General features: G+C 46.5%; 3 protein-coding genes across 4 annotated transcripts; 2 read left to right on the plus strand and 1 right to left on the minus strand.

Moving 5' to 3' along the window:
* Window positions 1–474: 474 nt before the first annotated feature.
* Window positions 475–15,430, plus strand: nfic (nuclear factor I/C). 2 transcript variants are annotated; one of them, XM_086089496.1, is made up of 13 exons: window positions 481–711; window positions 2,567–2,737; window positions 4,000–4,176; window positions 4,258–4,441; window positions 5,466–5,540; window positions 5,630–5,704; window positions 6,681–6,813; window positions 7,849–7,970; window positions 8,044–8,157; window positions 9,079–9,227; window positions 9,318–9,486; window positions 10,204–10,301; window positions 11,424–15,430. In XM_086089496.1, the coding sequence occupies exons 1-13, from the start codon at window positions 631–633 to the stop codon at window positions 11,442–11,444; spliced, it is 1,569 nt and encodes a 522-aa protein (XP_085945622.1). In that variant the 5' UTR covers window positions 481–630; the 3' UTR covers window positions 11,445–15,430. The 2 variants fall into 2 exon arrangements, with proteins under 2 accessions (XP_085945621.1, XP_085945622.1); XM_086089495.1 differs by having other exon boundaries at window positions 475–711; window positions 9,079–9,486.
* A 3,486-nt stretch (window positions 15,431–18,916) lies between these two features.
* LOC147166626 (alpha-2-HS-glycoprotein-like) lies at window positions 18,917–21,526 on the minus strand. The gene is made up of 7 exons (XM_086088328.1): window positions 21,260–21,526; window positions 20,375–20,485; window positions 20,221–20,305; window positions 19,588–19,757; window positions 19,392–19,508; window positions 19,235–19,315; window positions 18,917–19,150 (listed from the first exon to the last, which is right to left on the minus strand). Exons 1-7 carry the CDS (start codon window positions 21,461–21,463, stop codon window positions 18,983–18,985), a joined length of 936 nt encoding a protein of 311 aa, XP_085944454.1. The 5' UTR covers window positions 21,464–21,526; the 3' UTR covers window positions 18,917–18,982.
* LOC147166627 (antihemorrhagic factor cHLP-A-like) lies at window positions 21,132–26,297 on the plus strand. Its single transcript, XM_086088327.1, has 7 exons — window positions 21,132–23,642; window positions 24,115–24,228; window positions 24,488–24,572; window positions 25,468–25,637; window positions 25,722–25,838; window positions 25,977–26,057; window positions 26,122–26,297. Exons 1-7 carry the CDS (start codon window positions 23,163–23,165, stop codon window positions 26,275–26,277), a joined length of 1,203 nt encoding a protein of 400 aa, XP_085944453.1. The 5' UTR covers window positions 21,132–23,162; the 3' UTR covers window positions 26,278–26,297.
* Window positions 26,298–26,491: the final 194 nt, after the last annotated feature.

Consider the following 26,491-nt stretch of genomic DNA (forward strand, 5'->3'; position numbering starts at 1 on the left):
CGGTACGAGGGAGTTTCGACTAGACGAGTGCTTTCCACTCAAGAGTGTGAAAGGAAAAAACACTTCAGTGTTCAATTGTTCATTGTTTGTTTATGTGCATTGAGTGGCGACCAGTCTGTTGTTTGTCCATATGTGAGCTGACCGGCGGGCGACCAGTCTGTTGTGTCTTTGTGTACATTGGACACAAAAGGTTGTTGTTGATGTTCTGATTGGTTGATAGTTGATGACATCACTTTGAAGGGTTCAAGTCACTTTTTTTTTTCCCAGCTGTAGCATATATATGATGGAGAAAAATGTGATGGGCTTTCTTTGTGGGGTGACTCCCATCATGCAATGCGGCGACGCCCCCCCCCCCCCCTTCTTTATCAAAGTTATAGTCTATTTATTATTGTTGTTACTTGCTAATGGTGGAGGAGGCGGCGGCGCTCCTTGGCGGAGGTGAAGCCAAAAGGTGAACGCGGCTCCATCGTGCTCTGCCGCAGCCTGCCGGGAGAGGGAGGGGGCGAGCGGGGGGGGCGGGGTGGGGGTGAAGGCGGCGGTGGGGGGGCTGGCCGGGGCTCGACGCGGGACGGTTGCGCTCTTGGATTTCCCCCCCGCTGGCACGGAGCTCGTGTCGGCCGTGAATATGGAATGAGAAGGGAAGGCCGCTGGAGATGGGCCGGCGTTGACATCCGCTTCAACTTCCTCGGCTGGCGGCTCGGTTCGGAAATGGTAGGACAACAACAGCAACAAGAAGAAGAAGAAGAAGAAGAACAAGCGGTTCCGTTCTTTACCGTTTTGTGTCACCAACGCGGCGTGCCCAAAAAAGGCCACGGAGCCGAGTTAGGAAGATTATTTGGCACATAAGTTGCGCCCTTTGTCCCCCCGGTCCAAATGTCCCATGTTTAGTTCTTGAACAGTCTCAGTGCGACGTGTGACGTTGGCGAGTCCTTCGCCAAACTTCATTCAAAATTAAGCGGATTAAACAACATGTGGACATTGGCGGATACTCGCGTCTATTAGAAAAGGACTCCTAGAGTTTCTTAAGCATTTACACTCTAAACTATAGTTCGGTTTAGTAATAACAAGCGACAGACAACGTTTTGTATTTTAAATGCTTAACTTTTAGAGTTGAGTCGCCAGCGGACGGCTTCCTTAACAGGGCGGAAGTTAGCCGTCGAAACCACGGGAAAACTTGTTATTTTGTCCTTAACAGGCGTTTATAGCATCTCGCGTTGACGCCGAATTTGTCCAAATGCCGCCAAAAAGGAGAACATTCGGGTGCTTAATGCGAGACAACACACCATTGGGCCACAAATGTCGCTCGAATTGGACTGTTGGCTTTTCGAAAGGGAGTTTGGCGTGAGGACGCTTCGGTGCGGAAGCGGACCTCTCGTGTTGTCCGCCGGGCTCCATCGCACCGCGGCTCGGCGAGACCCGACGCCGCTCGAAGGCTCGTCTTGGCCGGCCTGTACTTGGGGCGACTGCCGGGACGGCGGGAAGGCCAAGTTCAACTTCCTCGCGGCGGCGGAGCGCGCGCGTCTGCGTGCGTGTTACTCAGCAGAAAATGGCCGCAGTCGGACACGGCGAGCCGAGGGACCAAAAAGTGTGGCCGGCAGAGGGCCTGCGGTCCCGGCGAGCAGCTGCACAAAGAGCCGAGCCGGGCTGCGGTGCCAGCCCGGCTCGGCTCGGTCCATGAATTGAGGAACAAGAAGCACCGGAGACCGGACGTGTGGTCTTCATTGTGGCAGCTGATGGGCGAGCAGCAACAAAGTGACATTTAATGACTTGGATGGAGTCAAAGTGTTGATTTCAAGCATCACTTGAACCCTTCGCCATCCAGCAGACGCCAATGACTTGTTGTGGCACGCATTTGTGTTACTGCTTTTTAACGAAGAGAATAACACTTGATTGTTGAAGTTGTCGAAAGGGTATTTGTTGACCCGACTTCGCGTGTGCCTTCAAAGGGTCGTGACCTTGTGAGGGACGTCAGAATTATAATAATATTTGGTTAATCTGCGTGTGACCGTAAGTGTGGGAATTGTGGCCGAGAGCAGCTCCTTGTGAGTGTCATCATTTTGTGTTTTGTTACTTGGTTGGCAATAAATGGCTGGAAGTGCGTCATCAGCTGAGGGGGGCTCTCCTTGCCCACTTTAGTCAGAGCATCAGTGTATCGTAATTGCGCTGCTTTCCAGCAGATCTCTGACTTGTTGAAACTTTCATGTTTTCTCGCAACACAAAGCAACCAAATTGTCCGTAAAAGTGTAGTTGGTTGCTTGGAGGAGCAAAAACAGAACTTTATGCATCTTTGCTTTTCTTTTCTTTTCCATTTTGGGACACGTCTGAGTCGTACGGGGATGCAAAGCGTGTGGATGAGAAGAATGAAGTCTCCTCTCGTATTGTCAAAAGTAAAAAAAGAAGAAGAGAGAAATTATTCTCTCCTGGTTTTTAAAGTGGAGCGAGCGGAAGTGGCCTCCTTTGCGCCAAAGACCGCAGCAGGAGCCCGAAGCGTAGCGATGTACTTTGCCGATGTACTTTGTGCGGCGACGGTACTCACGAGTACGCTTATGTGTGTTTTCGTCCTCAGGACGAGTTCCATCCGTTCATCGAGGCGCTGCTGCCGCAGGTGCGAGCCTTCGCCTACACGTGGTTCAACCTGCAGGCCAGGAAGAGGAAGTACTTCAAGAAGCACGAGAAGAGGATGACCAAAGAAGAAGAGAGGGCGGTCAAGGAGGAGCTTCTCGGGGAGAAGGCCGAGGTACGCACCTTTTGCGTTCGATATATTCGTCCGACCGCATGCGTCGACGTTCTCGAGTCCAGGCGTATTTGTTACTCAAATTGCGTCGTTCAAATTTGAAATACTTTCCATCCATCCATTTTCTGTACCGCTTGTCCTCACAAGGGTCGCGGGGGTTGCTGGAGCCTATCCCAGCTGGCTTCGGGCAGTAGGCGGGGTTACACCCTGAACTGGTTGCCAGCCAATCGCAGGGCACACAGAGACCAACAACCATACTACTTTCCTAATTGCTTTATTCTTTTTTAAGCAGTAACGATGAGTAAAATACACAAATGTACGTACACGTTTACTTTTGTGTCTAATCGTTTAATTAAAGTGCTCATCAACGGGTTTTCATTGAATCTGTTAATTCATTTATCGAAAATGAAATGCATTTATAGACTCGTTTTACTTCATGCAGTTAACTTTTTACATTTATAGTTGATTAGTTTATGTATTTCAATAAATGAAAGCATTCGTTTTTTGTGTGCCGATTATAGTACACAATTAATTTAAAAATTGTTTAATTACTTTATTGTAAATAATAAAAAATATTAGTAAAGAAATGCATTTACATTTGAGTGTTTTTGAGTGTTTAATTAATTGATTATTTACTCATGATTGGATTTATGGTTTTAAAATGACCATAGACTATTATAAATACATAATATAATATTATATATCTTTTGCCTCCTCTTTAAATGACCTGGCTCGTCTAACAGTTGTAAATAAGTCCGATGAGCAAAAAGTTTTCTAACGTCTGCTCTAAACACGTGACGTGCCTGTGACGTGTCAAGCAAAATCATTTTTGTAAAGAAGTTTCAATGCAGGTTTTTTTTTTGGGTCAGGCACAACAGTGGACAGCTAGGGTCCAAATTAGACATGTAATTATCATCATGTCCAGCAGAGGGCGCCCGGACTACATTGTTCAGCTAACCAGCAGGATACTGCTGTTGAATGTTCCCATTGCTGTATTTAGGACTACAGTGAACCCCCCTAAAAAGAAAAATATGAATTAATACGATAAAAAACAACAACCGTACTTCGTTAAATAAACCAGAATATAATGCATTTCCCCTGAAAAACTGCGGGTTAGCCCCCCCCCCAATTTGTATGCAGGGGTTTACTTTATTGTTTTCTTCATTTTGTTTAGGCACCCAGGTGGGCAGCTGCAGGTCCTAATGAAATCCAGGATGAAGTCGCATCCTTTGTCCAAATGTACATTTTTGTTTTTTTTGTGGCAGGTGAAGCAGAAGTGGGCCAGTCGCCTCCTGGCCAAACTGCGAAAGGACATCCGGCCGGAATGCCGAGAGGACTTCGTCATGTCGCTCACGGGCAAGAAGGCGGCCTGCTGCGTCCTGTCCAACCCCGACCAGAAAGGGAAAATGCGACGCATCGACTGCCTCCGACAGGCCGACAAGGTGGAGCGGGCGCAGGCGGGCCGACGGGATCCCTGCGGGATCCCTCCGGGCTGACGCCGGCGTGCGTTTTGTCGCCCGCAGGTGTGGCGGCTGGACCTGGTGATGGTGATCCTGTTCAAGGGGATCCCCCTGGAGAGCACGGACGGCGAGCGTCTGGTCAAGGGCGGCCATTGCGCCAACCCGCTGCTGTGCGTGCAGCCCCGACACATCTCCGTCTCCGTCAAGGAGCTCGACCTCTACCTGGCCTACTACGTCCACCGCAGAGGCCAGTACTCTTCTCCTTTCTGATCGGGCACCGGGGTGCCCCCCCCCCCCCCCCGACATTGACTGGGGCGTCTCTCACCCGCCGGCGTCTGGGCTCGGTGGCAGCTCACGCTTCCTGTTCTATGGCTATCGTCGCGCCATTTGTAAGCTCGGGATGCAACCGCAGCCAAACATCACGTACGATATTATCACGATATACAAAAAAGGTCGCAATAGTGTAAGAAAATGAGCTCATACTAAAAACACACACACTCAATATTGTGCTTTTTGTACATTGCAGCAAAGTTTTATAAAAATATTAGAAATATGATCTCTACTAAATATAGAGATATTGAGGCACTTACCTGCTAATGAAAGCACACATTGAGTTTCGACTCGAGCTGCCAAACGATGATTTATCAGTTTCACGTCTTAGAATTTTGATTAATCACGATTAATCACTTCATTCAATTCATTTGAGTTAATGAAGTCAATTTTTTCAAAATGTGATGTTATGAGGACGTCTTCGAAAAATTGTTATCCACTGCACGTGCTCGTCTTCCTCTTTTTCTAATCAGTTAATTATTTGCATAATTGAAAACGAAACAAAAACTACGGCATACGTAAAAATGTATTCAATGCTTTACTTTGACGCATGCATATGTGCTACCCTGTAACGTACACGGTGAATGCAATCATTTTTGTGTGATGAATTAATGAGTTAATGCTTTAACTTTGACAGCACTAGTTTCTACAAATATTGACTCTGCTCACAGTCGTATGACGTTCCCCCTTTCATCTGACCATTAGCGTGGATTTGAAACAGACGGGACAAAACATGCCTTGTGAAAATTAAACTGCACAAAAAAACTAGCCACCAGAGGGTGCTAGAACTGCACGAATGGAAATCAACCCAAACCTTTTCACAGATGTGCTGTTTTTAATAATGTGACACGACGACGACGACGACGATATATTGTGGCAGTTTTAATATCGCGATATCACGATATTGCCCGTATCGTTACATCCGTACTGTGTGCGTGCAGAAGCCGAGGAGGGCAGCAGTCCCGCACGGACTGCGGTGGCGTCGGATCAGGAGGACAGTCGCACCGCCAACATGGGTAAGCTAGCGTGTAGCGTGTAGCATGTAGCGTGTAGCGTGTAGCGTGAGCGTGAGCGCCATATGACTCTGCTGCGGTCCGTGTCGCAGATGGCCCCGAGTTCCAAGATGCCTTCGTGACGTCGGGAGTTTTCAGCGTCACGGAATTGGTGCAGGTGTCGAGAAGTAAGTCAGTCGATTACGAGTTTTCCCCAATTTGATGCGATTCACTAAAGTTCAATCCAATATCAATGAATTATGTGACATCAGTTCTTCATAAATGTCAAGCACATGATTGCAAAAATTCCACAAATATTAAATTCCAAAGTAAATTTTGTGGAAGCAGTAACTGGTCAAATGATTGAGTTTGTTAATGAAAGTGTAAACATTGGCATCAGCAAGGATGAAATGAAAATACTTTCATCATTCTAATTTCATAATTGTAAATATAAACTATGATAAATGCGAATAATTGACGGCAATTTAAAAAAATGAAAAAATACAATGATTTTACCAATGCGGCCCACTTGGTATAATATTTGTTCCCCCTTGTGGCCGCTTAGCTGAAATGAATTTGACAGCCATGATGTAAACAGCACGTTTCAAGAAAACAGTCGGCCTTTAAAATTCTATTTTCTTAAGAATATATAGAGGAAAAGAGTTATTTTAAATAATTGATTCCTGGTTTTATGAATGTATATTGGGCTCAAAAAGGAAAATCGATTGGATATTGATGATTCCTTTCTTTTCTTCAACCAGCCCTCGTAAGGGACAATGTCCACATTCATCAGTTGGAATTGAAGACATGAAAGGATGTTTTAATTCAATCGAGCAGAAAGATGAATTTGATTTTGGAGTCCAGAACGCATCAAGTGTGCAACGTACACAAATAGAAAACCCGGTAAATGCAGTTCAAATGTCACTTTTTTGAGGTGATACAACTTGATTGGAACGATACGGTTTGCTTCTTCTTGAAGCAAAACAGAAAAAAAACGATTTCAAATGAGGAAAAAATCCGATTTCTTTTTGTGGGGAAAAAGAGTGAAGATTTGATCTCGCGCTGCCCCGGGATGCTCCTGAACGCAACGCGAGGACGGAGATGGCCTCAAGTCAAGGCGGCGCTCTCACCTGTGCGCGTGTGCGTGTGCGTGTGCGTTTGCAGCTCCCGTCGTCTCGGCCGTCGGACCGAGTTTTTCCATCGGGGAGCTTCAGGGACATCTGGCCTACGACCTCAACCCGGCGCTGCCGCAGCCCGTCAACATGCGGCGCACGCTCGCCAGCACCTCGTCCAGCGGGTGATCACGCGCGCGCGCACACACGCGAGTCTCAAGACCTTTTGCGGGGGTGCGAGGGACCAAAACGGAATGCAAATAGCAAAAATGCCTGAATACTTCATTTCAATCTTTTGTGAAAGAAAACAAGACAACATAAAACAATATTCTTGCATGTTGAATGAAAAGGAGCCGAAAGAAGACGAGTCTTATTTTCTCTTTCAAGTCAAGTCATTAAAAAAAGGATTGAAGATTGAAAGCGTCACTTGGGAATCAGCTCACAATATTTCAAATGCTCGCCAACTTCATTTTGGAAACAAAACAAAAAGCATCTTGAAGACTTTTAACGTTGGGAAATGATTTTGGAATGAATATGAAAGTGTTTTGGGGTCCATTTTTTGTTTGATTTCAGGCGGCCTGCAATGACAAACGTTAAGTGGAAAGCACGGCGTTCTGATTTTAAATCATTTAATATTGCGCTTGTCTCCATCTCAGTTGGCGGCCATTTTGCCACTTGCCGCCAACTGAAACGGACGTCACGGCGTCGGAGGGCTCGGGTCACGAGTGTCGCGGCTCAGCTGTGTCCTGAGTTTGGTCATGTGACCTTTGCCAGCTCATTTTCAGTGCACAGCAAGTGGCAAAATGGCCGCCGACCCCCCCCCCTGAGATGGATAATTATTGCTTCGTTCATATTCTACAAGCATAATATTGATCAGAATGCCATGTTTAGGCAGACGCAACATATTTATTATAAAGGACATTTCTGACTTAGTCATTTTTTGCGTCAATGAGTCAAAGGTCATTTTATTGCAATTGGACAAAAAACGCACCCTGAAATCAAACGTCACGTCCACTTTGACATCAACTTTGTCCAAAAGACGAAAGTGCGCCACTTGCAGTCGTGGACTGACTTGGCGGGCGACGACGGCGTAACTTTCACGTAAAACATTCGAAGAATGAATTCTGCTGCTACAAGTTAGCTGTTAATGCTAACAAGGTCACAAGTCTCTAATTATCGTCCGTCCGTCCGTCCGTCCGTCCGATTTCATCCTCGTGCAGGAGTAAGCGTCACAAGTCGGGCTCCATGGAAGAGGAGGTGGGCAGCCCGGGAGGAGAATATTACCACTCGCCGTCCTCCCCGGCGAGCAGCTCCAGAAACTGGACGGACGACATGGAAGGAGGTAACGAGACAGCAAAATCAATGTGTGTGCGTGCGCGTGCGTGCGTGTGTCAGCTGTCTCCTTGTGTGTTCAGGTGTGTCTCCTCCAGCGAAAAAGGCGGAGCTGGACAGTCCTTCGGCCCAGGAGGACTCGCCCAGACTGGGATCGTTCACTCAGCATCACCGGCCCGTCATCGCCGTGCACGGCGGTCAGTTTGGCGGGCGGGCGGCTCGTTTTCGGGGGGGGGGGGGGGGGGGGGGCGTAGCAACTTGACGGCTGAAGAAAAAAGAAAAAAGAAATCACGAAATTGACTCGGCTTATCATCGTCACTTTAGCTTTGAGTGCAAAAACACAAGTTTGTTCAACCTTGAGCAGACTTTTTGTTAGCACGATTTGAACTAAAACATTGCCGAACGTCCGACAGGCGCGCGGAGTCGCTCGTCTTGAGTTGGAACCAGAAAAAAGTCTGCCGTGCTCAAAAGTGCCAAACAACGTCAACGCGCTTTGGTAACTCGAGCCGGCGACCAATCCGGATCTCGAGTTCCGCAGCGAGCTTGCGACTGAGCGATAATTAATCACACATTATTTTTCACGTTATTAACTCATGATTCACTCGCAGCCATTTTCACTGAAGCAACCCCCTTCGCTCCCGGCTGTTTGACTGGATTTGGACTGATTTTGCAAGGCCCACACAATATTGTGTTCTATGGTTATCAAAACATGGAAAGATTCGAGTCTCTTCTTTCATCAGGAAAAAAAAAGTATATTTCTCTCTGTTTCCGTTTTTGCTGCAATTAGCAACAAAATAAAGCTAAGTCTCATCATTATTCACAAACTTGTTGAAAACTGTGGGGAAAAGAGCTTGTTGCAACATGGCTGCTCTCTTATACTCTGTTGCCACCTGCTGGCTGTTTTTGTAACAACCACCATTGCTTTAAGCCACCTGTTCATGTCAGAAGCTGCATTAAAGTCTTCTGTTTGTTCTTGCATAAGAAAACATTTGAAAAACAACAACTTATAAATTACGTCTTTGGGAGCGAAGGACAAAGTATTAGAAAACATTTACACGTTTTTGGGTTTGAGTTCATCCGCTTTTGAAATGTGAATATTTGCGTGTGTGCTTGTCCAGGTCTGTCCCGTCCTCACCCGTCGCCATCTTTGCACTTTGCGTCCTCGTCCTACTTCCCACACGGCGCCATCCGTTACCCTCCTCACCTGGGCCAGGACCCCCTCAAGGATCTGGTCTCGTTGGCGTGCGACCCCGCCAATCAAAGCTCGGTGAGCGCTTCTTCGCAACTGCACGTCTTCTTCTTCTTCTTCTTCTTCTTCTTCTTCCGCTCGGTCCTGAGGACACGTTTGTGTTTCCAGCTCAACGGCAGCAACCAGCTGAAAATGAGCAGCCATTACTTGTCCTCTCAGATGCTGGCCCCCCCCCTGGGGCCGCCCCCGTCCAGCCTGCCCCGGCCCCCCCTGCCCCTCGACGTCAAGCCCCCCAGCACCTCCTCCGACGGCGCTGCAAACTCGCCCACGTCACCGAGTAAGTGCTCCAAATCTCAAAATCACGTCGGACCTCATTTATTATGATGAAAAAAATAATAAATTAATAAATTCATCATTTGACATTTTTGACTCATTTTTGAGTCTCCATTCATTCCCAATGAAACATTCGACCAAAAGGTTTACGACGTTCCAAATTCAAAACGTTCAGTTCACTTAGTTCACCTTGAGGACAATTTTCAACACATATTGAAGGAAATTGCATTTTTCACCAACAAACACGATTTCACTTTTTCTTGCCCCCAAAATTCACACTTTGCGACCAATTGAAAGCATTTTTGAAAGAACGTTTTGCCATTAGCCAAATGAGCTGAAATGTCAAAATAAAAGCCCTAAATTCAACGTTTCTACATATTGACCTCTCATTTCTGCAATTGTTAATCGATTCAATTCTTTCCCGTTTCAAAATCTGGTCCCACAATGTTCAAAATAAACGTCTTAAAACGTGTCCTTTTATTTTTTTGTGGGCATATTCATGACCCGATTTCCGCTTTTCTGGACCGATTCCAACTGCTAACTGTCCTGCTCATCATCAGCATTCATGCACAATTTCTCCAGAAATGTCCGCATCGCTATTTAGCGAGCTCGGGTCAAAACGCGGCTAACGAATGTTGTGGCTGTTTTGCCCGTTTGGTCTTCCGCAATCCAACTTGTAAATCAGGTGCGTTAAAGTGGACTGATGATGTCATCCCAACAGCGTACTCGGCGCCCGGGACCCCGGGGACCCCCCCTGCCAGCCGCTCCTCCTTTGTTGGCGTCGCGCCTCGAGACCCCGCTGGACTCTACCAAGCGCAGGTTGGTCACGATCGCACTTCACATCCGCAAACGGCGCGATCGAACCCGACTGCCGTTCGCTTCGTCAGGTGGCTTATTGTCAAAAGGGGTGGCAAACCCAAGTCCAGAAAGTCAAAACCCTGCCACAGTTTGGCTTTAGCCCCGGGTGCACTTGCTGTCGCCCTCGCTGGCTCCCATGGCGCTCGTTTACCAGCTAGCTAGCTAGCTAGCTAGCATCGGGGCCTAAAGCCAAACTGTGGCAGGTTTTGACTTTCTGGACCTGGATTTGCCACCCCTGCTTATTGTTCCGTCCACGGAGCCGCAACGTGCAGTATCCGAATGAACGCACAGCTGTGCAGTAACGAGCTGTGGGACGTACAACCGATGTGTGCTGGTCTGGACTTGATGTGGGTCAGTTTGCCGTTTGCTGCATTGCAGTCAAGCCGATCTCGAAAAACGTCTCCGCTCCAAAACGCTGAGCCTGCGCGCACGCACGTGCGCGCGCACGCACGCACAATGCAGCTCATGCATTTTGAAACCTTTGAACTTGCCATCTTAAGTCTTACCTACCTGTTTTATTGACTTTATTTTGAATGTTCAGTTGTGCCTTGAGATACGAGCGAGCTGACTTTCCAACGTTTTTGAGATGCAAGCTGTTGTTCCGGCCAAATGATGATGTATTTATTTTTGCTTTGACTTGTGAGCACCAATTTGAAACACAAGCGTTGCTCCCAAAAAACAGCTTCAGGCTGTTTATTGCCTTTTCCCGTTTGCTCAAGAACTGAACTTGATACAATGAGAATTTGGCCTTGTTGAAAAGTTTCAATGAACAGCATACGATGATTTGAATTCTATTGAATGATGGAATTCATTTTATGAAGTTCATTATCACGGAATGCTACTTTTCTGCGTTAAAACCCACACCTCAAAAAAAATATTTGGGGGGGGGGCTAGTGGCTGTAGCCTGGAATGGATTAATGTCATTTCCATTCATTTCAGTGAAAAAACACAATTGGAATGCTTTGAGATCTGAGTGCATTCATGGGTCACATTCAACTCGTATCTCAAGGCGCCACTGTATTGAGCATCCATGGTCCTGAGCATAGTAAGTCACATTTCTCATCGCGTGTGTGTGTGTTGCAGTCTTGGTATCTGGGCAACTGAAACACTACATGATCTCCTCCGTGTGCTCACACCTGCACATAACGACATATAAGCGGTCCGGTGGGTGGACTATATGGAGCGCATGGGTTCGAGATGTTTATGGGTCACGCGGACTCCAAACGGCTCTCCAGACTGCTCGCTGGAAGGATTTCCCGGGAAAGGACGTCAATCAAGCCTTTAACCCCGCCCCTCCCTGCAGGTGCTGCTTATCATATATGCAAATAAGCCTTGCTCTTTTGTTTCCTGTATTCCCAAAAGACTCCAACGAGAGAGAGAGAGAGAGAGAGAGAGAGAGAGCGAGCGAGCGAGCATCTTTTGATTCAAACCTGATTTTTGCACTTTTTTTCCATCGTCCCCACAAAACAAAACGAAGAGTAGAAGGACGAAGACTTTTTTGGATTGACAATCACCGTCAGCGTGAAAGCATGAAGTTCACACGGTGAAGCCCCTTTCACGCAGAGTGTCAATTAGAACACAGCAAAAGCGGGACGTTGCCCGATAATTGTTGTGGTGAACGTGAGCGACGTCCTCTCATGACGAGACGTTACGTGCGTTTTTTGTGACAAAATGGTGGCTCTTTTGAAAGTACGATTTTTGTCACTTGTTTTGAACATTTTGTGTCACCTCTGCGTGAAAGGGGCCAATGTGTGAAAGGATTGGTAACGATGGCCTATAGAAGGAATGTGGAATGTGCCCCCCCCCCCCCCCCCCCCCCAGGAATCCATCCCATCCCTCCAGCTTGGCTCGCTGGACCTTTTTTGAAAGTCTGTTTTGCACGATATGTCCTAAACCACAGTATGTGCCTTGCCTTGCGTTCAACAACAAGAATAAGGATAAGATGAATAATAATGACGAAACGGAACAAAACTTTTCATGGTACCGCTTCAAGAAAAGAGAAGAAAAAAAGTTGCATGCGAGATTGCTTGACGCTAGGTTAGCCTAGCACGTCCACACTTTAGTGTTGATCATTTTAGACGTACGTCAAATCAATATATAAACGGTCCTTATAGGTTCGAGCCGCGTTTATTCTTCCACACGACCTGCGACAGGTGAATATCGGCGGCACATCGAGCGGACGGCATTCATAAAAAAAGAAGAAGACGTTTTAACTCGATCACAGTCTTTAAACGCGTTGAAAGTCAGACACTTGAGCTCCGGAGAATTCCCGTTTGAAAATATCCCTTCGCGCCCGTTCTCACTCTCGCTGTCAAGAAATGGAAGACGATGCATCGTATAACGTCGCTTTGAGGAAACCACGACTCTTGCTCGTACACTTGTCCAAAAAAGAGGCAAAGCGCACAGCAGGGAGGCTGCTAAGCTAAGCTAAGCTAAGCTAAGCTAAGCTAAATGACGGCACAGACCTCTTAGCTTTGATTGGCTGTTTGAACACCGTCCAGCTTGATTTCCAAACCGAAAATAATCCTTTTCCGCTTTTTATTATTATTATTTTGCATGCACGTTTATTCAATTTAATCCTACAATGAAAACACACAAGTGTGTCTAAATACTTTGAATGTATATGAAATGTTTGCGCGGTGGCCGAGCCACGCGCGCGCGCGCGCGCCATCGCGATGCTAATGTCGCTAAAGCTAACCTCTGCCAGGAGGATCAACTTTTCGTTTGCACAGCGGAAACGGGACGAAGCGAGCGCAAGAAATCAAAGGAGAGGAAAAGCGCACACGCGGCAAGAAGCGGCAAAAAGACCAAAGCCATGCAAATGTTGTCTGGAGGACATTTGGAAAGCGTTTCCGTTCCCTCAAAGGGCTCTCCGTCCCCCCCGAACCAAAGCGGACCGCTGTTTGTTTGGCCCGATTGCTCTTCCGTTGCGTTCCGCGGCTGGCGCGTGCGCTGCCGTCTTGAAAATCACAATTGAGTCCAGCTGGAAACGGAACGAACATCTTTAGCATAACTAGCGGCGTCCTGTTGAATTTGTCCTTACGTTGTTCTTTTTTTTTCTTTCTTTGGGAAGACCAAGCATGTGCTCGTAGCATGGAAACGATGCTAATCAAGTTGCAAGAAATTCACAAACGAATGAATGCAGCAGATTCCCGCACATTTGCACTCCGGCGCCATTAGACTCACCTATCGCATTTTTTTCCAACCTCAATTATTTATGGGAAACATATTGGCAGTGCGCCCTCGCATATTCAGTACTTTTTTGGGTAAAATACATTTTCCTCAATGCAATTATCCTGGACGTCAATTATTTGCTGATATTTGCTATTTGTGGTCCGGCCCGGTTGCTATGGATCCACTCTATATTCTTATTATATGGTTTTTTTTTTAATATTAATTTAAATGATTGTTTGAAAATTCATGGTTGTCTTTGTTTTATTTTATTTACATTTTTAGGATCAATTGGCTGAGTCAAAATTATTTATTTGGGTAAATTAACATTCAATATACAATGAATTATTACCATTTTTAAATTAATGTATGATTTCTAAAGAAAATTTATAACAACTTTCTATCAAACATATGACAGATTTTTTTGATTTTTATGATCAACTTGAAAAATGAAATGACTGATCAATGAACTTACTGTTCTTTAAAAATTGCGAAAATGAAGAATAACTTCATTTTTTAAATGTAATGTTCATTTTTTTTTGATTCACTACAAAATGAGTCCCATATTGATCACGATGATGTCGCCCGGACGACGCCCTCGAGCTGGAAAGACGTGATTGATCAGGATGGAGCATGCTCGGCATCCTACTAGCGTGTTAGCATGTAATGCTAACACATGTATTGCTATGACAAGTTTTTAGGTCAGCTAAGTTCAAGTTCATTCTTTTTTTTTTAAAATGGCGTGTCAGGCTGAGAGCCGTTTTTCACACGCCCCAAAAATAATTCCAGTTTGTCTTCATTGCGTTTCCTATGTTGATGTTTTGGTTTGGTTTCTGTTTGTTAGCCTTTCCTTTCTCCGCAGCTAGCGTAGCGCCGCGCCGCCGCCGCGCTTGCTTTGCTAACGTGAATCAAATCGTCCTTCGGGCGCATGAAGCCGCAGTCCTTTTCACGCCGCGCAATAGCAAGGGAAGCAAAAAGGGAGGCTCAAGCGTGCTGAGGGTGAAAAGTACGCAAGCGAATTGTTGGCGCAGCAGAAAAAGTCAAAAGTTCAATCTCGCGATAGAACGCGATCGCGTTCACGTTTTAACCGGATAACTTTCACGTTATAATGTGATTCATTTCATGTTTTTTGAGCGTCGGCCATTCAGCAATCGTCAACAGTCGGGAGTCCCTTCCGTCGTCGTCAATACTTCGAACCCGACCGTCAATCCGTCATCGGTCGATCGCTCAGCAGAACGAGCGTCCGTCAGTTTCCCGCCAAGCGTCAACAAAATGGCCGCCCGTCATTGACCGATTGACGGACCTTTCGTCAATATTGACGAGACGCTCACCTCAGATTTCATGTGAGAACTCATCACATTAAAAGGTGTTCGGTTTGACTTCCAGTTCAGGTCAGTGGCAACGTTTTTTGTGCGCTTCTTATGAAAATAATTGACGCCATTTCGTTGCGCTTCTAAAAAAAAAAAATGTTTAAAGAAAAAACAAGGCCAAGTTGAAGAAGATTTGAGATTTAAAAGGAAGACGTTGGCCGCGACGTCCGCATCCTTTAGTTTTGCCCAATGAAGTCAAACGTGTCGCTTGACGTGATCTCTCATCGCGTTCTAACTTGTTATTGATCTGACTCAAATGTTCGAACCTGATTTTTTTCTTGTGTGGCAGCAATAAGCTTGCATAGAAAAGGGCTGCAGTTTAGCCGCTTTTTTTTCTTTCAAAAAAAAAAAACAAACCAATGCAAAAACTTTAATATCCACCTTTATTTGCATGATGTGTCAATTGTGACATGTTTGGACTTCCTGTCGTGGTGACGATGACGTCATCCGAACGTGTTACTCGCATTCGGTCCATGCTGATGGATTCTTTACTTTAAGTATGATTGCCTATGCAAAAATAAACATCAATAAAGAAGCTATATCACAACAGCTCACACGTTTATGATTATTATTGTTGGCCAATGGTGGCCGTGCATTTGCCGTGCTGATAATTGTGCCACCCCTGCTTATGGGGGGAGGGGGGGGGGGGGGGCGAGAAGGAGGAAACTGTGTTTACTTCCATTCATGTATGTGTATATACACATTTATATAATTTTTTACAAACCTGGAAAATTAATCAGAAAACACGTAAGAACATCCAATACACGGGTTCCATGAAACAAATAGAGAAAAACACCTGAGGAAAAAAGGAAATCTATAAAAAAAATAATAATTAGGCAGGAGGGCGTGAATTTGCAAATTTGCGGGTGCCGAATATGCATCAAGTGTAGTTTTGAGTTGTAATGCGACTGTTCACCACTGGATGGCAGACATGGCTTAGTTGCCTTATAAAACATGAGTCGGTCTAATCATTTCTTTGTGGATTTGGAACGATTTACAGGACAAACGTAGTTCTGTACTTGAATGATATGAACATTTTCAGTGAGTTGATTTTTGTTCAAAAGTTTTGGCACTTCAATTTAGTTTACTGTTCAGCAGTTTTATGTCGTCCTTGAAAAGTCATTGTCATGCAAGCGAGCCCTTTGCAATGGAGAAATTTTTTTTAAAATACAATCACGTGGTGATTTTGTTGTTTGCGCCAAACTTTTTTGTTGTTGGATTCATTTAAGCAAAGAGGATCTTTTTTTGCATGCACAAAATTTCAAAAGTGAAAACTATCAAGAGCACATATTATTCTGCCCTTCTTCTAAAATAGCATTTTAGTTGGGAACTGATGAAAAATTGTGACCCGTCCAGAATTGAAGTTCCGTCCCTGCTGCGTGACAGTGAGAAACAAAACAAAAGCATTTGGAAGCAAGTGAAGAACCACAAATGGGACGTTTTTTGTCAATCTTTTAGCAGACCTTAGCATTAGCGTGAACGCTAACTTAGCGCTCGGTCCGGCCAAAGAGGCGCGCGGCCCTCTGCAAGCATCCCGGACTGTTTGGGGCAGCTGGTCTCCGCCGCGGCCAACTTGGGCCAGATCTTGAGGCCCGCAGCCGTCGCGTGCGAGACGGCGCCAAGGAACAGGAGACGTTCGAAAGGACGTTCGGACCGAGCAGAAAGGAAACGCCTTCAAAGGTGCTCGTCACCCCGAACGTCAGCTGCGAGATTTCCAGCAGGCGGAAGTCATTGGAGTGGTCGCTCCGCCGGTTGAACTGCACCGCCGCCGGCGCCGCTTTCGTGCCAATCCGATCGGCCAGAGGCAACAAACCCCGCGGGACGGGTGGGACAAATCATCGGCATCTCCGCGTTGGTAAGTTCTGCGAGCCACGTTGGCATGAAAAAACAATCAAGAATGATGTTGAAAACAGCCAACATCAAACACAAGTTCAGGATCACGAACTGCCAAGAACCCTCAACGTGTTCAAAACGCATCAAGAACCTGGTCAAGACGGTCAAGACGGTCGAGATTCACGTGGAAACTAAAGTTTGTATTTGAAGAAACAAGAGTTGAGTTGAAAAACATCTCAGAAGCATTTTTAAGTCAAAGACTATTTGCATATGAAAAAAAAAAAAAAGGGAGTAAAAAATCAAGTCAAAGGTCATCGGGGCACCGAGCCGAGGCCGGCCGGGTAGTCCCTGGATTGGTCGCCAGCCAGTCACAGTCCTGGTGGCGTGATCGTGCGCATCACCATCTTTAGTTTCAGATGAGAAGAGAAACGTTTGTCGACTCAACGTTCCCCCAAAAAGTGTTGGCCTGGTTTGGTGACACGTCTGTGACTGGCGACCGTGGCCACGCCTCCCAGCACGTTCAACCTGCTGCTACCTGCACCACACGCCCACAATATATATATATATATATGCAATGTTTTTTTTGTTAGAAGTTGTCATTTTCCAGAAAAAAGTCCAATTTTTTGAAGAATAGAACAAATGGTGCGGCCTGCTGACTTTTTCGTAGTTGCTGCCGTGGATCTCATGCAGCTTAAACTTGAACCCGTGCTTGTGATGCTCGTTGATGTGTCGGACGACGAGATTTGCCACCGCCGCGCTGCCCTCGCTACACGTCACCCCCGGTAAAGTTGGCGCCCCCAGGAGGCCCGGAGGAGCCACAGCGCAGGCCAGTACAAGCGTCAACAGGTGAGCCACCATGATGATGATGATGATGATGATGATGAAGATGAAGGAGTGTCAATATTACAAGTCAGACGAGCCGCAACGTTGCTTTTATGTGCGCCGGCGGGCGAGGAGGCGGACGGCGACAGGAAGGGCAGGGAGGGCAAAGCAAACGCAGACTTTAACCCGCTTGTGCGAGGGCGAGCACACAAATGCAACTTTTGTTGACACAGCAGCACTCGACAAAATGTGAGACGCAAAAGACAAGACACGTTTGAAAGGAAATGCGGTGTCTGCTAATATGCTAAGCTAACATGCTGACCGATGCCAAATAGCCCAACCACGTTTCAAAGGGATACTTCACTCGTTGAGCCGTTTTCAACAATATTTTGTCTATAATTTCGAATCACTACTGCCACCTGTGGCCGGAAAATGAAACTGCATTTGCACGTGGAGGGCGTGAAATTCAAACCCGAATCCAGTCTGAAAACGGTTGGCTTGCAAGTTTTCATTATGCACAGCTAAGGTGTTCATCTGCTAATGAAAAAAAAAGTCTCAGTCGTAAATGGTCAAATAAAAAGTCTATTGTAAAGATATTTTGGGCAAAATTGTGTGATTTTTCATGAACAATTAAAATCCCATTTTTTCCACTTGCTGTCAAATGAAGATGACGTCACCTGTGCTGAGGAAACGGGAAACGACCAATCACGGCCCATGATTGGTTGCTACCTACTCCCTCAGCACAGGTGATGTCATCTTCAGTCGACAGCAAGCGGAGAAAATGGCTTTGGGAAGATATTAATTGCACATGAAAAATAATGAAGCTATCAAATTCATTCTGGACAAAATATTGACTTTTAATTGCTGAAAATGGCTCTAGTATCTCTTTCAAGTCCACCGCTAGCTTCTAGCTAGCGAACTAGCTTCAGGCTAATCTCGCTTTGAAGGACCCCAAGACAAGTTGGAGAATCTTTTTCATCTGATTTGGACTTTGTCCAACTTGAAAACTGAACGTTTCTCAAATCGTCTTCTGTGCTGGAAGTCTTCGGACTTTAGGCGTGGCTCTTGAATTGTTTTGATTTGAAGTTTTGGTTCATGCTATGACGCTCATCTTTGTTTTGAAACGTTATTTTGACGTTATTTTTTTCAATTGCTTCATAACTCATCTTCACAGTCAAGCGTCGATCTAAAGAGCACATCAAAAACCAAGTCAAAGTACACGTCAAGCGTCGTTAAAAAGTTCAAGTTTAAAAAAATGTTGACGTCAACGACCTGCCAGTAAGTCAAAAACCACAAGCACACATTTTGGTCTTTTTAGCATTAGCATGAACGCTAACTCAAAAAGGAGGAAAAGCTAAATGACGTCTCGGCACAAATGAGACGGAGCCAACATTTTTTATTGCGACGGCGTTGAAGCACGCTTGACGCGACGTCCATCCTTTGGGCCTATTGCGGCACTTGTAGCAATTGTACGGCAAGCGGGAAAGGACAAATCTGGTGGATGGCCGGCTCGTGGGTGCTCAGCTGCGCCGTGCAGGCGGAACCTTCCGGACTGTGGTGGAACAACGGGCCGCACACGGGCTCCTGCTGGCCAACCGGGAGCGGGTCGCTATTCTGCAGACACACCCCCAAAAAGAAGGCAACAATGTCGACGAGGTGCTTTTGTGTGTTTTTTTTTTGCTTTATCCGCGGACTTACCTTTGGTACATATAATTCACACTCAAGCTGTCCCACTTGTCCACTGCTGTGCGAGTACGAGGTTTTGCAAAAGACGTGATGCTGCGGGGGAAGAAGCACATTTTTGTTGACTCCCTGATGGTCTTTGCCATTAGCATTAGCACGGAAGCTAACTGACAGCTCGGTCCGGGCAGCGTGGCGTGCAGGCCTCGGGCACGATCCTGGCATGTTTGGGGCAGGTGGTCTCCACCAGGGCGAACTTGGGCCAGGTCCGCATGCCGCTGGACATGATGTACTGCCGCCACAGGGAAGGAAAATGTGGAAAAGCCGGCGGAGAGAAAACGTGGGGGGAAGACGGCGCTCGGGCGACTCACCCCGCTGGTCAGCTGAGAAATTTCCATCAGGGCGAAATAATGCGCGTGGTTGCTCTCCTGGTTGAACTTCTTGACGGCCTCCTGGACCGCCTTGACGCCCATCTCGTTGTCCAGAGGCAGCAACGCGGGGCAGTCGGGACACGTCATCATCATCTCGGCGTTGGTCAATTCTGCACACAGGCGGGTCAGAACCCGGCGCCAAAAGGTTTGGGTTTCAGTCCAAAGTCACGAATCGGCTCAACTGTTGCATTTTTTCTTTTCCTCGTCCCACGTCCCGACGCTCTCACGTCGTTGCTTCACGCTTGGCCAGCGTTTTCTGGGAATCTGAATTTTCCACAACAATTTGTCGCTTGCGCTCCGCCTCCAAGACTTCCCAGCTCGGAAGTTGGACCATCGCACCTGCTCGCACGTGCTCGCACCGCGCTCACTTCTCATCTCTCCATCATCTCGCTCTCTCTCTCTCGAACCAATTGAGGCCGACACATTTCTGCCCGTCCTGACGGAACTTGCATCGCAACCACATGACGCCTTGCGAATGAATTGCAATTGAACATCACGGACGGACGGTGTTGCCGTTTTGTCGTTTCTACAATTTCGTTTTTAGATGGTGAAAAGTGTCTCAAAAGTGTTGACCTGGTTTGGTGACGCAGGTGTGACTGGTGACCGTGGCCACGCCTCCCATCACCGTCAACTTGCTGCTACAGTCGGCCACCGCGCCCTAAAACACAAACGCGCGTGCGCGTGATCAGTACGAGATGATTGCATTGGAGTGCAATTATTTTTTTACCCGCTCAGATTCCATCATGGCTTCGCATTGGTCTTCAGTTTTGGGGTTGGTCACGTGACAGCCGGTCTGCATCAGCTTCATGTTGACGTCAATGTGGCAACCGTCCGCTTCCTGCATTGGGGGGGGGGGGGGGGGGGGGGGTTGCAAGGCCAGACAAAAAAGGAAAAAATCATCTTTTTTTCTTTTTAGAAAAAATATCAATACAGTCGTTGTTTTTTTTTAACAAGAATATTTCTCAAGAAAATGGTTTTATTTCAAGAAGTAAAAAATGCTTGTCCTTTCAACAGCAGAATCGTATCTTTGCTCCCCAAAAGTTTTATCGACTATTTGATGACGTTGCCGATGTGAAATTGACTTGATCTGTTTCGACTGGTCCTCTGAAACGCTTTCTTCGTTTTAATCGTGGCTCTTTTCGTCTCACTCATTTTTGAGCCCGCATTCGTGATCTTTCTGTCATCGTTGAAATCTGCGCATCAGGAAATGTTGCCAAGCCGTCATTTATCATTTGCCAGCCGCCAGGCCACTTCTTCCGTCATCGTTATTGGACCCGCATTTCCACCGTATCAGAAAATGTGGGACATAAATGAATGATGTCGTTACGTTGTAAGTTGGAACTTTACAAGAGAAATATTTAAAAGAAAATGGAAGTATTGTTTCAAGGAATGTACATTTGGGGGGGGGGGGGGGTAAGTGCTACAATATAGTCTATATATATACAGCATATATATATATATATATATATATATATATAAAATTTGCTCCAAGTTGTCTTTTATTTTTATGGAAAATGGGAGCATTATTTGAATAAATGTCATGTTTTTGTGGAGAAGAAAAATGTCCAGAGAAAAGACCTGCAACGAGCAAACGTCTTCTCGGAGCGCTAACCTGTTGGTAATTGTTGCTCACGACCTCCTGCAGCTTGAACTTGAAGCCGTGCATGTGATGCTCGTTGATGTGTCGGACGGCGAGGCTCGCCGCCGCCGCCGCGCTGTCCACGCCGCACGTCACCGCCGGCGAAGTTGGCGCCCCCAGCAGGCCCGGAGCGGCCGCAGCGCAAAACAGCAGAACGGCAAAGAGGCGAGTTGCCATGATGAGGATGAGGAGGAGGATGAGGATGAGGAGGAGGAACTGCAAGCGGCACAATTGCGAGCAGCCGCCGCCGCGCTTTTATGGCCGCCGGCGGCGGGGGAGGGCGGACCGGCGCAAACAAACACAGACTTTAACCGGATTGCGCAGGGAGGGAATCGATTCCGCGCTTGCCTTTTGCTGTGTTTGTCATCGGGAAAATCAATCCCAGCACACAAACCAACCAACACCAACTTTTTGTTGACGCTAACAAAGACAAAATGTTTCCACAAAGAGAAAAAAGTCACATTTTGCAAGGAAATTATTTAAAGAAAGAAATTCATCAGGAAAACGTTTTGATTTGTCAAGATTTGCTTTCTGTTTTCAAAACATCTTTTTTGATGATATTTTTCAAAAGTGACATTTTTGGCAGAAGTCCAATTTGGAAGGTAAAAAAAGCTGTCAGGCCGAAACATCATTCCACATTTACAACCAGTTTTTGGGGTGTCAAGAAGCCACTCAGATGCTCATCCCTGCACCACCATCAGTGATTAAAAGATTAGAGCTTTCAAACTTTTCAAATGTGTAGAACCACCACCAAGTGTGTGCGCGCGTTTATTGTTTTTGGCTCGTCAAGTGTACATGTGCTCGAGTTGTGTTCATCCTGGACTTTAGTCAACACGCTGAGCTGGACAAACATCTTGTGGACAAACAACCAGCGGCTGGCAAACCGACATAGAAATCAGACCACGCCAAGGTCACGGGTTCGATTTTTTTCCCCCCCGTCATTTATTTTCACGTGCTTTGATCAATGGTGAAGGCAGAGGCCGCTGAATTTCTCTTTGGAAATCAATTCATTTGTCTGATCGCAGTTGTGGAATTTGGGGCCTCGGTTAGCTGAAGCCAACCAGACAGACGTCCCCGGCGCGTCCAAGTCGAACCCGCAGGAGACGTTCCGAGCCGCCTCATCTGGCTCTCCCCATTTCGCCCCTGCAGGGGGCGCTATATACGCCGTACATGCCAAACGTTTGGACGCACCTTCTCATTCAATACATTTGCTTTATTTTCATGATTCTCGCTGAAGGCGTCAAAACGATGACGACAACTAATGAACACATGCCGAGTTATGTACTTAACCAAAAAAGGTGAAAATAATCAAATAAATGCATAAATAAATAGCCACCCTTTTCTCTGATGACTTTCACGCACATTCTTGGCATTCTCTCGATAAGCTTCAAAAGGTCGCCGCTTGCCTCATTCCAGGTTCGTTTGAGTTTTAGGTTAAGCAAGTCAAGTGCAATTTCTTTCTTGCGTACAGCCGGACAGCAATAATGCCAAAATAAATACATTTAAAATAAGCCCTGAAGATTCATGTCAGATATTAATCAACAAAAAGGAAAACAAAGGACATTTTTGTTATAACTACAGTTAGTTTGAGTTACTTTTATAAATGTAAGATGTAGTTTCTGCTTTTGTAAAAGCATTTTCAATGTATGTATCTTTCACTTTTAGTCGCTAGTTTTAGTAAACTAATATAATTGGCATGTACCACATTGATTAATGATTGATGCAAAGAAAGGTTTTGCCTTGAGTTCCCCTTTAAAACGTTTCTGGGGGGTGAAAGTGTCAGCGAAAACGAGTACTAAATAAAAGAAAAGCTATTTTCAAAAGGGTTGAATGTCGCTCTCCTCTTTTCAGTGACAAACCACGTAGAAACCATTTCATGTGGTTTGGTGCATTTTTTTTTTTTTGCAAATTCTTGCTCAGCCGACCTTGCAAGACCTTTAAAGCTTGTGATTGGTTGATTGATTGGCGTCAAACCACGCCCACCACTAACGAAGGCAGCTGTTTGTCCTCCCCTGCGATTGGTCGTCAGAAGCTCCTCAGCCTGCCTAAAGTGCGCGCGCGCCAGTTCCGGGTCAGTCGCTGTAATTGTGACGTGCGCGCTTCCCGCTTGGTCGCCATGTGGTCTCACCTGCTGCTGGTTCTGCTGTGCTGCGCTCTGGGCCTCCTCGGAGCACCGTCCGGGTCGCCGCCATCATCGCCATCGCCGTTGTTGTTGTCAGACTCGGCGTCGACGGTCACGTGCCACGAGGCCGCCGTGACGACCGCGGCGCGATTCGGCGTCCGCGCCATCGACGAGAAGCGCAAGCACGGATTCAAATTCAAGTTGCACGAAGTCCAGAGCAGCAAATATCAACAGGTTAGCGTAGCAAATTGCAATGGTTTCGTCGAGAATGCGATGACGTCATTGTTAAACGCATGTATTTTGCCACTTGCTGTGGACCGAAGCGCTCATGTGTGCTCAGGAAAACCGCTAGTTTGCTTGACCTTGGCGTTTTATGTTGAAATGTAGCTATGCTAGCATGTAGCCGCCTAGCATGGCGAGGGCGGGCACACGTGGCGCGAACCGGGAAGGTCGCCAAAGATGGTGGCGCTAACTGCATTCCCGTCTGTCTGTCTGTTTGTCTGTCCGTCCGCTGTGGACCGAAGCTCTCATGTGTGCTCAGGAAAACCGCTAGTTTGCTTGACCATGGCGTTTTATGTTGAAATGTAGCTATGCTAGCATGGCGAGGGCGGGCACACGTGGCGCGAACCAGGAAGGTCGCCAAAGATGGTGGCGCTAACTGCATTCCCGTCTGTTTGTTTGTCTGTCCGTCCGTTTCTCCGCGCAGTTATCTGAAGGCAATTGCGACATTGGTGTGGACGTGAAGCTGGTGCAGACCAAATGTCACTTCACCAATCCCAAACCTGAAGATCAATGTGACCTCTTCCGGCAGGGTGAAAGGGTAAATATTCACTTTCTCATAAATCTACGCACCCATTCATATTGTACGAGTAGTTTTCATTGCTTGCTTGACAAGCTCTTCGTGTAGTCAATAAATTAAAAGTGGCGTTGACAATTGTACACCTTTTTAGAGATCTGACATCTCAACTTCTACTTTTTCTTTTTCTTTTTTTGGCCACATGGAAGAATGTACGTTATTGTGACGTCAGTGACGTGTCCTCCAGTTGCTTTCGCTGCTCCCATTTCTTTTGTGTGTTCAGGGCACGTGGGCCACCTGCACCATCAAGCTGTCAGTCAGGGGCAAAGCGGCCACCATCACCAGATACGAATGCATCACCAAACCAGGTCGCCACTTGCAAGCGTTCCTCCTTTTTCTCGTCAAGCTAAACCGCCGTCACTCGCTAAATCACTGCTCAATGTGTCAGTTTTGTTTTCTTAATTGTCTTTGTATTGGGGTGATTTTTATTTTTGCAGGCTGACTTGTGTAGAAATAAGTGTCAGCTAGCAGCAAAGTGCTTAAACTTTTTAGCGCCTCTCACTGATGAAAAGCTAAATTAGCACTCAATTGCACGTCTACGGTAAAATAATTGTATAAAGCTAATAGAAAATAGCCTAGTTGTAATCCCAAATGGGCATTTTGGATGGAGGGAGGACCGACACGGGCCGCTGGTGCTCTTTCAATTGTTTTTCTGACCAAACGGTCAACTTTAGCATGAGACGAGCTCGTTCTTGTTGACTTGCGCCGTCACTGTGGCCAACGGTCCAAGTCCTCATTTGTGGACTTTGCTGATGTCACTCAACAGGCCCGGCCATCTTTTAAAGTTTAGTGTAGCGTGTGAGGACAAAATGGATCCAATTGTAGTTAATGCAGTGTATGAATCCATCTTTAAAGTTGCTCTGTATAACAATTTGCCCCAAAACATCTCTAATATATTTATGACAGACATATTTTTAATTGGCGGACAAACACCTTAGTCATAATTTTTTTTTTTTTGAATTTTCCCTGAAGTCATGTGTAAGTGAAGGAGGGAAAATGCAGTTTCGTTTTTCAGCCACAGGGGTCAGTAGCGCTTTGAAATTCAATTTTCTCACCAAACGGTTCTTGTCCCGCGTGTGACTTTGGTACTGTAAGATGCGTCTCCAAACGGCGCTTTCCCCATGTGGGAACTTGTTTTTTTTCCTACACAAACTTGTTCCAAACAATCCCCGGCGTTTGTGCTAACGTGCCACCTTCATGCAGAACCCACCAACAACCAGGTTTTTTGGATCCGTCCCGACTTTCCGGCATTGTTGCCTCTGGACGACCCGACGGGTTTGAAAGCGGTGGACAAGGCGGTGCTCAAGTTCAACAAGGAGAGCAAACTGCGACATTCCTTCGCCCTGATGGAAGTGGCTCACGTGACCATCGGGGTGAGCGCCGTGCCGCTTCTTTTCCGCTGGCCGCGGCGGCTGGCGCTTTTCAAAACCGTCTCCTTGTTGTTGTTCCCGCGTCAGTCCGTGCGGACCATCGGCACGATGGCGTGGATCATGTTTGCCCTGGTGGAGACCAACTGCCCCCGAGAGGCCTTGAACACTTTTGCGCCCTGCGTGCCCCTCTGCCCGGAACGAGCTGTGAGTTAGCTTCTGTGCTAATGCTAACGGATGAAAGCGTGAGCTGTTGACTTTTTGGTTGCGGGTGAAAGTTTAACTGATTGCTGATTCTTGCTTCTAAAGTGTAGACTTGTATCATTTCCTCTTCTTTTTTTTTAGCAACACTTCTTCTGCAAAACCTCCTACTTAATCTTGCAAGACAAAGTTGGAGAACTTGATTGTGAATTGTATCTCCCAAAAGTAAGTCCACACCAAATCCCATGCAGTTTTTTGCACGAGCTAATCAATTTTTGGTCCTGCGCAGGATTCGTCGTCCCTTCCAGATGGCGAGCCAGACTGTGGACCGTTGTTTCACCAAAGTCCCGAATTTTCGGCTTGCAAGGCGCAGCTCAGCCACCCCGCCGTCCCCACGGTCCACAACATTTGTCCCTTCCCGCTTAAGGTCATGCTGAGGTCGTAATAAAAGTTGAAAAGGACAAACTTGTCGGCTGCTTGCTCTTTGTGCGCATGTGACGCAAGAACACAAATTGATTGGATCAGCCGTCATTTAGCTTTCACGCTAAATCTTTAAAGTGCTAATATTTTTCTTTTAAATGGAGAAAAAAAATTTTTTTCCTCATTAGTTGACTTATTTTGGAGGAGCTTGAAGTTCAGACGACAACTTGGGCTCAGGC

This window comes from Leptonotus elevatus, chromosome 11 (genome assembly GCF_054856555.1).
Source record: "Leptonotus elevatus isolate MCC_2025b chromosome 11, RoL_Lele_1.0, whole genome shotgun sequence".
In the NCBI taxonomy this organism is placed as follows: Eukaryota; Metazoa; Chordata; class Actinopteri; order Syngnathiformes; family Syngnathidae; genus Leptonotus; species Leptonotus elevatus.